This window comes from Culex quinquefasciatus, chromosome 3 (assembly GCF_015732765.1).
Source record: "Culex quinquefasciatus strain JHB chromosome 3, VPISU_Cqui_1.0_pri_paternal, whole genome shotgun sequence".
Classification (NCBI taxonomy): domain Eukaryota; kingdom Metazoa; phylum Arthropoda; class Insecta; order Diptera; family Culicidae; genus Culex; species Culex quinquefasciatus.
The window spans coordinates 138,450,183-138,464,913 of record NC_051863.1 but is presented as its reverse complement, the minus strand read 5'-3'; the positions used below and the strand labels follow the sequence as shown (position 1 = coordinate 138,464,913).

The window sequence follows — 14,731 nt, the reverse complement described above, 5'->3', positions numbered from 1 at the left end:
GGTTAGATGACGCCTATCACTTTTCTTGTCATTCATTAACATTTTTAGTGCGCCATTGCATTAGAATGCATTGAAACATCACAAGCGTTAAAGCGGCCAGGCCTACTGCGTAAAGCCGTGTCGCAGAGATGACTCGTAATTAGGTTGAGTTTGAGCACTGAGTGTTCGAACAACAACACAATTCTGAGTCGACAGGGGAGGAAGAAGCGTGGGGACACACCACCATACGCTCCGAGATTTGGTTGTATTCGTTGGGAGCACCATGCTAAGAAGGTTTGGTACTCCGGGACCCTCTGGGATGGGACATTGTATTTCCACGAATGCCCTGGACACTATTTGCCGTGGTTATAGCGCCACAACTCGCTCTCTGTTACAGTATTCCTAATCCCAGTCATAACTCACCAAGTCGTCAGTGGTTAGCATTTTTGCTTATCAATCCAAAGGACGGAGGATCGAACCCCGCCTCGAGCGACTTTGATTTTTCGTTCATATCCACACCCAAAGGAAAAATATATCTCAAAATCTGCAACAGTGGATTTGTTGCAGAAAATGTCATATTTTATAACATTTTTTGCAGCAAGCCCCTAGATCATTTTTGCCCGCGTGTAAACATTTCAGCGATCTGCAGTTCTCACCAACACATATAACGCTAGCCCGTCTCCGAGCAACACTCCAAAGAGAAGCATATGTTGGTGCTCTTTCACTCGCTATTCATCAAGCGTCCATGGCGCGGTGGTAGCGTGTCGGATCAATAACCAAGAAGTTAGTGGTTCAATCCTCGTTCTGTTAAGGGTTTTTTTTTTGTGAAATACAACCAAAAAGCCGTCGGTAATGTCGATAATTGTCGGTAACGGGCAAAAATGTCATACCCCTATATCGCAAAAAATGCATGAGGACAGTTTTCATGCAGATTCTGATATACTTTCATGCCGCCATGCATCACAATCATGCGACTGCCAGTTGGGTGCATCATTTCAAATTTATGTGTTCTTAACTTTCTCGTTGGGAGCAGATGGGAATCGAACCCAGAACCATTCGCTTACAAAGCGAACACCGTAACCAGTCAGCCACGGCCGCTCCTTACATTCCTACAAAAGTCTTTTAATGTTACGAAAAACTTGCTTGTGGACAATAGAACAAAAATTCAGTAGAGACTTTTAACCAGGGGTGCTCAAAGTTTTTGAAGGCCGGGCCAAATTTGAAGCTCAAATGAGCTTGCGGGCCAAATTTACAAAAAAAGGTTGTTAAAAAAAATAAATTACGTCATTAATGTAAAAGATTACATTGCTGTTATTTAAAAAAAATGGCTTTTCAAAATAATAGAAACCACAAAATAACGAGTTTCTATCGGTATTGTTGATTTTGTTGTTTCTGGTATTTGAAAAAAAAAAAAAATCTTTGCTGAATGTACTTGTGTTTTCAAAAAAAATAAATAAAGTTTTGTTTTTATATTTCGAAAATGGTGGTGACATTACATGTTGAACAATTCTTCTATAAGTTAAGTGTGGCTAATGAAAAATCGTTGAGATCCAGAATTTCAGAAAAAAATGTTCTGAGCTTCCGTATAGTTAACCTGCAATCATTATTTTCAACAAAAAAAACGAAACAACATTTATTTATTTCATTGAAAATTCACTAAAATTCAAATTGTTTTTAATAAACCCAAACATGCTCAAATGATTTTAAATGCGAAGGAATGCATATATTTAATTAATTTCAGCTGAATGCTCTTAAATTTCATTGTTTTAAGTTTTTTGAAAATATAATTTTGCTCCTGGTTTTTCGAGTAAATTTTTTTAATAATGGTGGAGGGGTGGGTTGATCGACGAAAGCTTTGTAAAATATTTGCTGCAAACTTGATCCTCCGATTTCCACATTTTGTCTGCCTGAATCAGTTGATAGTCAATCAGATTCGTTATCTAACTGTAATGAGTTCGAATCCCTATGGAAGTGCAATGTAAGTTTGAGGGTCAGTTCATAAAAGGGTCAATATGACTTGCAAAATAATAAAGGAAACTTTTATTTTTGCAACTATTACAGAATTCTACCTAAGTCAAGCTTGAACGTTTTTTTGATATTTCTAAAAATGTTTGATGAAAGTTTTGACGATATTTACTAGTTTCACTCACATTGAAACGAGTGAAATTGTTTTAATTATAAAATATGTTGAACAAATTATTTGTATCCTAAAGTGGGGATCAAAATATTGATAAATCATAAGTTTCTTTTTATTAACAAAAAAAATAAAAAAAGATAAAAGCTTAAAATAAACCATAATTTTGAAAAAGTGTAAAATCACTATACAAGTGTTCAACGGGCCATTTTACATGATCATTCAAAATGGGTCCGCGGGCCACAAAATATCACCTCGCGGGCCACGTTTGGCCCGCGGGCCATACTTTGGGCACCCCTGCTTTAAACTGAAAACAACATTTGAAAAGGAAGCATACGCATTTTGACAGGCAATAGGCTACTATTCTACAAAACCTATAGTTGGAAACACGGTGTGATTTGCAGAACAAACTAATGATAAAAAATTCTGTATGTCTGATATTTAGCACCGTGAAGGAAGGGCTCTTTCCCGACATTTTGCGGGGTATACCGAAATATTTCGCCGGGGGTCTAGAGAAACTTTTTATTTTGAAGATTATTTTTCGATTTTATGGGATATTTGCTCAAAAAAGTCACAGAAAATCGGTGCATTCATGTTGATATCACTCAAATTTCATATAAATATGTTTTGAGAACTCTAACCAACTATATTTGACCAATATTTGACCTTCACTAAAAACAAATCAAGCCAAACTTACCAGATTTCTAGCTTTCTTTGAAATTACCTCAAATTCAAGCTGGAAACCCCGATACGACCGAAAATAAATCTTTTCTTTGTACAATTTGTCATGAAAATACAGCAACACATTGCCCAGATACGAATTTGAGCAATAAACAATGCAAAACATGGATCATTTAATTAATAAGCTGTTTATTACCCAAAGAAAAGCAAAGCAATCCACTTTAACGATCCCGGGTCTTTTGTGGGCTCTGTTGCAAGTTTCTGCTCATTTCAAGGCGTCCGAAGGTTATGTGTGGTGAGTCACCCAAAACCTCTTTTACGCAAATGGACCGACGTTTTACTTCCCCATCCGATAGAAGACCAGGAGGATAAGGCGGGAATCGAATCCGCGCCCCATGGCAACTTAGGGATCGGCAGCCAAAGCCGCTAACCATTGCGCCACGAGGCCCTCCTCTGTTTATTACCCAATAGTTTCCAAAAAATATGTTTTTAATCCTCTGTCACATTAAACCATAACATTTTAAAACTTTTTCTAATCAATCACATTGTAGATAACAGTTTTCTGAACAAATTCCATAAAAAAGTATCAGTTTTGATTCAATATAAGCAAAGATATGCCCAATTTCCTAAAAAAAATAGTGACTTTCTTCAAAATTTCTTGATTTAATTTCCTTTCACATTCACAGGACACTGCCACTGACACTATTTATATGAAATTTGAGTGATATGAACATGAATGCACAGATGTTCGGTGACTTTTTTGAACAAATATCCCATAAAATCGAAATGAAATATTTCGGTATACCCCGCAAAATGTCGGGAAAGAGCCCTTCCTTCACGGTGCTAAATATCAGACATACAGAATTTTTTATCATTAGTTTGTTCTACAAAACACACCGTTTGGAACCCCCTGCTATTTAAATCAAGTAGGCCCGGTATCCCCGTTGAGAATCGCTGCACTAGGGTGACAAAAAAAATTTAAAAAATTAGGAAAATCTGAAGAAATACCCCCTGGCTCGATTCTTTAGGCAATAATAAGTAACTGTACAAGTTTTGAGCCAAATCGGTTAAGGTTAAGAGGTCGCTTTTTATCGTTGATGTTTGAAGCCACCAAAATCACCAAAAATCAGTATCAATTCGGATCGTTTTGCACTCTTAGAAAAAAAAAATTGCAAGAAATTGAATTTCCTACAAGAATCTCACACTTGGACAATTTTGGGCGAGACCTGCGCCACCTGGCAGAAAAATACTGAAACGATGTTTTTCCCCATACATTTTCGCGATTTTTCCCATATCAACTTCAACGGTAAAAAGCAACCCCCTCACCTTAACCGATTTGGCTCAGAATTTGCACAGTTACTTATTTTTGCCTAAAGAATCGAGCCAGGGGGTATCCCTGATGTCGATATTTTTTATTGTCACCCTAGAGCAGCGATTCTCAACGGGGGTACCGGGCCTACTTGATTTACATGGCAGGGGGTACCGGCCTAGAAGAAGGTTGAGAATCGCTGCCCTAGAGTGCAGTCAGGATAGAAGATGTTTCTATATAAATTAAAAAACAAACTTACTCGTTCAGTCAATTGGAATTGGTCATCATCAAATTAAATACACAGTGGAATTAAAAAAAAAACATCAGTATTTATTAGTTTTTGCCAGTTTCTCATTCCACACTACCCATGTACACTTGGGGAGTTTCTGTTCCATGTTTTCTCTAAAAGTTGTTTCTCTTTCTTTAATTTAGATTCTTCTGTCTTTATATTTTTCAGCACTGCCTCAAGTCTTTCATTTTCACTCTGTGAGGTAAACTTCTCCGAATTCTTACTTTCCATGCGAGCATTGGTTGCTTCAACTTCATTTGTCCGACGTGCTAACAGATTTTCGCTGTTACGTTTTCTATCCTGGGTGTACTTTTCTACTTTCTCAAGCGTCTTGGAAGGACTGATCAGACCTTCTTTGGGTATTCCGTAATTTCCTCGATATTGTTCAATTAACTGTTTAAAACTTTGGTTTAGTGTTTGAAGTTTATATTGCCTTGTTGTGTTACTTGTGATTTCCTGTTCGATGTGTGCAATTTGACTTTTCACGGTCTCCAGTTCATTGAACATTTCTCTTTTAGAACTGTCCAGTTCAGCAATTTTGTTATGCATCGTTTGGACGTTAGGTTGACTCACTCCAAACGCTGGTTTGGTTGTTTTGCATGTCTCTAGATCTTTTTTGTTTACATTTTCATGAACAAAAATTTCTTGAATCATCTCTTTTAGGCGATCATTAAAAGCACGCTTGTAGTCCTTGCAGCAAATCCCATTTAGTAATCTAGCCTGAGAATTTATGCAGGTTTCATTTTTATCGAAAACTATTTCTCTTTTTTCTTGCATTATTTGCGTGATTTTCTCACAACTCCACTCATTGTTGCTTAGTAGTACGTAATTGAGACTCTTCATCATTCCACCAAATTTAAATTCAATAAAATTGTTGTTATTCAACTTGAGAGTTTTCATTTGATCAAATTTGTTAGTGGGTCCAAAGCTAAGCTTATTATATGATAAATCTAAAATTTGTAGAGGATGTTCCGGCTTTGCTGGAAAATTTATTTCAAATAATTGATTGTGTGCAACATTCAAATTGCTTAATTCAGGCATAGCATCGATCAAATCAATGCTTTGGAGTTTGTTATGTGACAAATTTAAAATTATCATGCCTCTACAGTTGCGCAATGCTGATATGTCTGTAATTTGATTGTTTGATAAGTATAAATTTTGAAGTGAACAGGAATTGGCATTGACATAACTAATAGAATTATTTCGAGCATCCAATTTTTGAACTTGTCCTGGAATGTAAAGGCTTTCAAGATTATTAAAGCTTACAGATATGAAAGACAGATTTGGCTTATCATTGAGTTGGTTCAAATTAAAGTGTCTAAGTTGGTTGTAAGATGCATCTAAACTTTTCAGCATGGGATTGCCCCTGAAGTGGGTGTCAGATATTGCTTGAAGATCATTATTTGACAAATTTAGCTCTTCAAGATTATCAATGTTTTGGAAGCCTGGCAGCTCTGAAATGTGGTTTTGGTTTATAAAGAGCCGTTCGAGTTTTGTGTTTCTTTCAAAAGCTCCGTTTTTAATTTTAGTTATTTTATTATTAGATAGATCTAGGTGAACTAACAAGGGTACTCCTTTGAACGTGTCTATGTTTGAGATTAAATTTCTTTTAAGGTATAACGTTTTTAACGTTCTGGCATATCTAAAAGCTTGATGTTCAATTTCTTCTATCTGAAGGTCTTCAGCATTCAACAATTCCATCTCCGGAAATGCTTCAAATAATCGTTTTGGCAAATACTGCAATCTGGAGTTAGTGAAAGTGACATTCTTTTGATCATTGTTTTTCCAACCGAGACCGAAAACATTGGGTTCGTTGTGGTTTAGCCGTACGTCTTGCAGTATGCAATCGTAGTTGAGATTTGATTTGGTACAGATGTAGGATGGCTTCTTGGTTGTGGTTCGTCTGAAAGAAATCATTAAAATAATGAAAAGGTATTTTCTTTATTCTGCTATAGAGTTTTTGTTTTTTAATGTTCTTTTAAACGGATAAATATATCAAATTATTTCTTATTGTTAAAATTTTCTCACCCAACTGCTGGTATAACGGCTTTAGATTCCCTGTTTGAATGAACATGCTCATCGTTGGCAGTCCTAATGAAATAAAAACATATAATCATATAATTAATCAATTGTTTCATCTCTCAATGATTTATTGAGTCTAACTTGCATAATTAAATTTTGATGTTAGTGAAGCATACTATCACTTGCACCATCTACATTCAAGTGGTCGAAGTAGCATCGCGCGATGACGCATGATTTCTCAAAATGTCTTATGCAATAATTAATTTAAACATTCAGCATTAGTATGGTACTAGAAACATTTTTTTGTATTAAGTTTGTCTTTATGAGTCTCTGTAATTAATCATGGATACTAAAATTGCCGAAAAATTGATAGAAATGGTTTTTTTTAATATAAATTCATACGACCATTTCAAAAAATGCCGTCGAGTTTGTGTCATCAGCTGGCTTTGTTTACGTTGCGCGAAGATCTTGACATAAGCGATCTCGCTTGCGCAGGTTTTCGCCAAGAAGAAGTGAAAGAAACCCCTGCTTCACTTTTTGAAACCCCGTGTCATGTCCGTTCGTCCGTGGTTTTACAGCATTTGTTTGTTGAATGAGCTCAATATGTCAAATTAACTTTATGAAATAGTGTGTTTTTACGCTTAATATACAATAACTAACGATGAAAGAGTTATTTTATTTTAATCATATGAGTTCCAGTTCATGCAGAAAGGGGGACCATCCATAAACCACGTGGACGCCATAAGGGGGGGGGGGAGTGCTTTTGACGACCCCTAGGGAAGCGCCCATAGAGTTATCTAAGATCGATCTGACGCACACTAGCACGCCATTTTTTTGCTGGCCGGTACAAAATTTAACCTCAAACTTTTTCGTGTACGTACACGCAATACATGCGCACGTAGACAACTCTATAAACAAATTACTATTGTAACAATGTATTGGGGTCAATACAAGGGCTTCGATAAAAAAAAACGAAGTTGACTTTATCCAGATTTTTAAGTGAAGATGGCGTTCGAATGGTGAACGCCCGAAATGTCAAAATCACGCAGTGGTACCAACATTACGAAAAAAGTGTGCCATGGCATGCCAGTCATACTTTTTTTCTAATGTTGGTGCTACTGCGCGATTTTGACAATTCGGGCGTTCACAATACGAACGCCATTTCGCTTAAAAACCTGGATAGCTGTCGGCCACCATTGCTAGTACCAACCACTAGTGTCTTCCTTTTAACTACAAGGACTTCGCCGCCCTGGGCTCCTAAGTGTTTGAGTACGGCACGGAGCAACGGCGCCGGATACCCATATTTACACTTAGAATTTTAGAGCGCCCGCCGCGGGATTCGAACCAGCAACCTCTGGATTGTGAGTCCAGTGCGTGGTCCGATTGATCCACACGGGCGGGACAATACATCTTCAAAACTTTTTTGATTTTTTTTATCTTCAAAAAGCATTGAAATTAGAACTCTTTATTTGATTTTTAATCTTTGGTTTCGTAATTTTACTTCTTTAATTAGATTTTGTCAATGTTTTGAAAAAGGAAATATTTTTGTCGTCAACTTCGGCCGTGTTTCAACATATTTGGGGGAATTCTGTGTTGTTAGACAGGTTTAATATTCGGTCCTATTTCCACCCGATTGTCACTATTTGAACAATTTAAACATGCAAACATGCAGAATAACTATTCTAAACTCACTCTTTCTGGGGCTTTGCAGTAGCTGTATCAGTATCAGTTGAATTGTTTTCTGGGTTCATGGAGTCATTTTCAAAGTCTTTATCTGCATTTTGTTCATCAACGCTAGAATGAATATCAACAGTCGGTTTAAACTTTGAATGGTTTGTTTTGAAAAGATGAAATAATTAAAAACTTAGTTGATAAATACATTTTTAAACCAATCTTTATAAAAATTAATAATCCCCATATTGTTTTGGTCACCGAGAAATGATGTTAATTTAATTTTAATCGGACTTTTTCGGTGAAAACTGACACAAATTTCGTCACCTTTCTTCTAAAATTTGTGTCAGTTTTCACCGAAAAAGTCAGATTAAAATTAAGTGAACAAAAATTTACAATAAAAGGTAAGTTTAAAACAAATGTTTACACTTCGTCTTTGACCCATTTGTATTGTTTTACTTGAACTGTCAGATTTGCTGCTTTGCCACACGTGGCAACTGTGTCAAAATAATCGCATGCACGTTAGCCCCTGCTCCACAAGCGGAAAACGGGTTTGTTGGGTTATTTTAAGCATCTGTGCAAATTTTAAACGAAATTGGTTGAGATTAACCCATTGATACTTTAGCCTAAAGATGGAGAAAAAATGTTTTTCATTCAAAAATGACTTTATTAAATCGCTAATAACTTTTCAGGATCGAGTTTTACAGCTTTGGTATGTTCTACAAAGTTGTAGAGCATTAAATTTCCATTGATAATCTCACTTTTGGTAATATTTTGATGGAAGGTGCGTTCAGACCAAACCGTGAGAAAATTGGGTTTCCCATACATTTTTCGATTTTTCTCAAACAAACTTCCCCTCCGAGTATCAATGGGTAAATGTTGATTTTGCTCATATTTGGCCCAGAGTCCTAAAATAGCTCAAGGAACAATATTCAGCTTGTGGAGCGAGGTTTTGAGAAAAAGTCTCATATTTTGGGCACCCTAATGCACGTCTAATATTTACAACAGATTTTTCTAATGATTGTTTACACTTAGTTACTTTTTGCATTTCTCTTTGTTTCTTCGTCCGTGTCTGTCGCGGGTGACGATGAACGGCCATGATCGACGACGACCAACTTTTTAAAAACTTTTTTTTTTGAAAAATCGCGATAACTCGTGATGTTGGTAAGCAAACCCCTTATGTTTATATTTCAAAATTTTTGTAATTTTCTGCTCTACAACTTTGTAGAACATTGCTACACTCTAAAAAATATATATCTCTCTCTCTCTCTCTCTCTCTCTCTCTCTCTCTCTGAAATAAACGAAATTTTTAAAATGAAAATTTTTGTTCTAAATGAAAAAATGACCCTTCTGGGATAATGTAGATTCGAAAAGTACATTAAATTTCCCTTAAAATGACATGTTCCGAAATTTTTTACATTCAAATACCGGAAAATAGGAGAGTTCAAAAAAAAAATTAGTGTTTTTTTTGATGAAAAATACGTTTTTTTTCGGAATTCTGAGTACGCCATAGAATCGGGCGTCCAATTTTACATTCAAGTTCCTTTGACACCAGATTTCTATCTCATCACCGTTTCAGGCTGCAAATTATTGAAAAACACCTCTTTTTTCGCATGTTCAAAAATGAAAGGGGTCGTGCCGCCCCTCCGTCACGAGATATCAAAAAAACGAACCTCGGATTCGTGATCAGGGACAAAAGTTACCCCTTAGGACAAAGTTACACGCAAAACGAAGAGGGGTCGGGGCAACAGCTGTGTGAGTTGGCGGAGAATTACCTATAGGTTTGACAGGTTAAGGATTCGGTCCCAATTCCAATTAGGTTCATCCAATTCACCAATTACCACTGTTCAATCAACTTATTTGACCGATCTTTTGAGTGAAATCTACTTGCTCTTCATTACTTGATTTTAGATTAAATTACATTCCGTTCTCCTATTATATTTGTAAACCGATTACTCTTTTCGAATCAAAACTCAGGCGAGACAACTTTTCTAACTTTTTAAAATCTGGGGATTCCCCTACCTTGGGGATTGAGTTGATTGCTGGTCCGAAACTTCAGCTTGATTTTCTCCTTCTTCAGGTTCATTTTGGCTGTTTGAACCATCCTCAGTATTGGCCAACGTTGCCTGTACTAAGATAACACCAACACTAAAACACAGAACCAAACAATCACATAATTAATTTGTTCTTCGCCTTATTCCACGTTAGATCATAATACCACATAAGCAGCAACCACTTGTGACGCATCTTGTAATTTTGTTTTGAACTGTTTCACTGGACGAGACACATCCGAAGATGTGTTCAATCAAACCGCTCGGACCGGACTAAACGATCCTCTGCTTCAATCATGCTTCATGAGCCGGCAAAGCCGGTGCGATAAGGAGGCGACTTCATGGGAAATGGTTTTGAAACTTATTTTTTGCAATCCTGTCGTGAAACTACTTACTTTTCCTGTCATTCTTGAACGACGAAATAGCCTACTTTTCTGTACCAAAAATGAAAGAATCGAATAGCAACACTTTTCAAAACAAATGCTGAAAAGTTTTACTTTTCAGCACTGAAATGGGTGCTGAAAAGTTGAACTTTTCAGCACTTGTTTCGAAAAGTAACACTTTTCAACCTTTTTTTTTGATTTAAACGATTTATTGACAAAATACATGAAAATTTGACTTAAAATTTCACTCAATGTGTGTTTTTCGGAATTGCAAAAAATGTTGTATGGAACTTGTTGCAAAACTTGATTTTTTCAGCACTCTTCGTATTTATCCAACTCGGTGAACCTCGTTGGATAAATGTACGACTCGTGCTGAAAAAATCCTCTTTTTGCAACTTGTTGCATAAACTACTATTAAACATTAAGTGGCAAATAACAATGACTTAATATTTAATTTTAATTGAAACAAATTTTAAAATTATTGTATTTTTTTGTTCACGATCAAAAACACATTTTGCGAACCATTCGAACACCCAACTCGAGGGAATCCCCGGGAAAGATCGCGTGAACTCTGAACGCCGCGTTGACTCTACGTTGAAGAGTGCAAAAAGAAGCCGCTGATCGTAACAGAACAACCAACGAAAGCGCTGCCTCTATCTCTCGAGCTGGGAATTCCCCTCTCGTCAGATTGTTGGTTCGAATTCGTGTTGTTACATTTTGCGATGATTTGGGTTTGAAATAGTTCCTGGTTTTAGCTTGATTTCGATTTTTATTATTAAACTTATGAAAAAAGTGAGCAATTCTCTAACAAAACCGGAAATGGATCTTATTTGTATTTTTTTATTTGGCTCAAACTTTGTGGGTGCCTTTCCTATGACCAAATAAGCTATTTTGTGTCATTGTTTCACCCATACAAGTCTCCATACAATTTTGGCTGCTGTTCATACAAAAATGGTATGTAAATATTCAAACAGCTGTAACTTTTGAGTGAATTTTCTGATCAATTTGGTGTCTTGGGCAAAGTTGTAGGTATTGTTGAGGACTATTGAGATAAAAATAGGTACCGTAAACTGGGGTGACTTTGATAGCCCGGGGTTACATTGATAGAAATTTGATTTGGCCACTAATTTTGATACATCCAATGTAACAGTCACATTTTTGCATATATGTTCGATAATAAGCTATCCCTTAATGCTTACATACTCAAAATTCTCAAAAATGCTTAGATATAAATTTGACGGCCATTTGAAAAATCTATCAATGTCACCCCGGGCCATCAAAGTCACCCCAGTTTACGGTACACGGAAATAAAAATTTGCTGATTTTTTAATTATTTTTTTTTCACTAAAACTCAATTTCCCTCATTTTTTTTTGATTTTCGAGATTATTTGATATGTTTTAGGGGACAAAATCCGCAAAAGGTCAAAAAATCTGCCGCCAAGTTATAATTTGTGATTTTTGGAAAACATCGAAGTTTTATGCAAAAACAAATTTGACCTTATTTTTTAATGTAAATTTGAATTTGCAATCGAAAACTACTTTACAGATTTTTTGGTAAAGGGCTCCGTTTTCAAGATATAGCCACCGAAAGTTTGATTTTAAAATAGTGACCATGAATGACCATTTCTAAATATTTTTAGGAATGGTCACTCATGGTCACTATTTTTAAAAATCGAAAAACTGCAAATATTTCGCTAAAATCAAACTTTCGGTGGCTATATCTTGAAAACGGAGCCCTTTATCAAAAAATCTGTAAAGTAGTTTTCGATTGCAAATTCAATTTTGCATTAAAAAATAAGGTCCAATTTGTTTTTGAATAAAACTTCGATTGTTTTTTCCAAAAATCACTATTTTTTCAAAAAATCATAACTCGGCGGCAGATTTTTTGACCATGTTTCTCTATGGCTCAAAAGTTGCGGATTTTTGTCTCCTAAACCATATCAAAAAATCTCGAAAATCAAAAAATATGAATTTTGGGTAATTGAGTTTTAGTGAAAAAAAAGTTGATTAAAATCTGCAATTTTTTTTCCGTGTACCTATTTTTTCTCAATAGTCCTCAACAAAACCTACAACTTTGCCGAAGATACCAAATTGATCAGAAAATTCACTCAAAAGTTACAGCTGTTAGAATATTTACATACCATTTTTGTATGGACAGCATCCAAAATTGTATGGAGACTTGTATGGGTGAACCAATGACACAAAATAGCTTCTTTGGTCATAGGGAAGGCCCCCACAAAGTTTGAGCCAAATCAAAAAATACAAAAAATAAAAATGGTCGAAATCGGCCGATTTCGTAGAGAGTTGCTCAAATGCTTAATTTATTTTAGTGTTAGATATTTTTTGAAGTTAAGTGTAAAACACTTGAGCTACTAAAAATATGTTGTGTTCAAAAAATGTAACGGCAATAACTTGTGACTACAATTAAACCTCTTCCACGTGATAAAGCGACATTCCACTTGTCTTACCTGCTCTCTTAACACATTACTGACGCTTCACCAGAGGTGTATTGATGCTGCAAACCTGTATGGCGTCATGTTGCTTCGTGGACCAACCTCCTTAACCTTTGACTATTCGATCTCAGTTTGAAGCATGTTTTTTTTGCAGAAAGATAAAATTAAAAGAATAGTTGATAGGAACAGTTTTCGTATCATAATATTTGTTTTTTTTTTTGCAAAATTAAATTTTATTTGAAAATCATTATAGTTTGAGTTATGATAGTAACTTAATAGTCATAAATTTGATAGAAATTTAACAATTAAACTAAAAAATAAGACAAAATAAGGGCAGCTGAGGGTTAAGTCTAACATTACAAGGGACCTCTTCAAAGTGAGTATAAATCTTTCATGGGACGTCACTTTACACACGGCGATAATAAATGTTGTCTCGGATGTCGCGAGCCGAACGATGTTCAGCGCGAGAGTGACATCCGTTGTCCTGATGGTATGTCCTTGTTCGGTGGGGGGGGGGGGAGGTCCTTGAAGGCCGGATGATGTGAGCAAGATTAATGCTTCCCAGAAGTGGCACCGAATGACACGTGAGCGAGCATCGTGTCCGGTGAGGGGATTGTTTTTCATGAGCAGGTGAGAAAATTGTTAATAAAGGAAATATTTTATTGCAAAATCAGTAATTGAAGTATTATTAAATTTTTACTAGAGTTCAAAAATATATTTTTTTAATTCTTTCAGACGAATTATTAAAATCAGAGCACAATCGTTCATTGAAATAAAATACAACGTCATTATCGGTAAAATATCATTATCACAGCGTTTCATTCTTCCATACGTTACAATAATTACAATTATGTCATATGCTCGTTAGCTCGTCCCAGCACAGAGTGTCGGTATCCATCGTAACCGTTTTAATGATGGGAGGGAAATTGAATATTGAAAAATCGTTAATTGCCACCATTTGTTGGTCACTGTTATGCACTGTTACTAAAGAATACTTTTTTTTTCAAAAGGTTGAGTTTGGTGTACTTAGGTTTGAAAGATTTAGTTATTTATTAAATTATTGCGTTTTTTTTATTTTAAATTTATTTTGTCTGAAAAATTGTGGTGTCACCAATACAGAAGGTATTGGCTAGCATTGAAAATTCAAAACATTCGTTTTGATTAATTCTGCAGAATGAAAAGATTAAAAAATGTGTCAGAAGTTGAGGAGAATCATACTCGAAAATTGTTCCTCGTTATATTTTTGTAAATTGGTTGTTCCGTCGTTTGCACATTCAAACTTGAGCAGCCATTGCACAGTGGTCAAAATAAAGTGGAAATTGATTTTTTTTTTCTAAATATGGTGCAGTTTTGAAACATAGGTGGCATGGAAAGAGTTGTTGCAAAAAGAAAGGGGCAACTTTTAGCTTTTTAGAATGTCTATCTTTTCATCAATATTTTTGGGTTTTTTTTTCATTTCTAGATAGTGGGACATGTCAATGTGAGCAACTTGATCGAAGACACTAAATTTCAACTCGCAATCTACAGTTAATTATATCCAAAGCATCAGAGCAAACTCTCAAATCTTAGTTTGTTTAACGTAGCAATTCAGTGTTGAATTTTATAGAAAAATTGTGTTGAGAGAACTTTTAGAGCTCTGAAAAACAAACATTTTCGCTTGTGAAAAAAATAATTTTAAGCTAATTGGTAAATCAAAACATTTAAAGGTAAAAACACACAATTTAAAAATTTAAAATTTCAAAAAAGATATAGGGGTAAT

The 14,731-nt window shown here is 35.5% G+C and overlaps 1 protein-coding gene across 2 annotated transcripts; it reads right to left on the bottom strand.

The window, feature by feature from the left end:
- Positions 1-4,412: 4,412 nt before the first annotated feature.
- LOC6034571 (toll-like receptor 4) lies at positions 4,413-10,491 on the bottom strand. Of its 2 annotated transcripts, XM_038264213.1 has the most exons (5): positions 10,304-10,491; positions 10,108-10,233; positions 8,107-8,208; positions 6,421-6,483; positions 4,413-6,295 (listed from the first exon to the last, which is right to left on the bottom strand). In XM_038264213.1, exons 1-5 carry the CDS (start codon positions 10,330-10,332, stop codon positions 4,465-4,467), a joined length of 2,151 nt encoding a protein of 716 aa, XP_038120141.1. In that variant the 5' UTR covers positions 10,333-10,491; the 3' UTR covers positions 4,413-4,464. The 2 variants fall into 2 exon arrangements, with proteins under 2 accessions (XP_038120141.1, XP_038120142.1); XM_038264214.1 differs by lacking the exon at positions 8,107-8,208.
- Between the last annotated feature and the right edge of the window lie 4,240 nt (positions 10,492-14,731).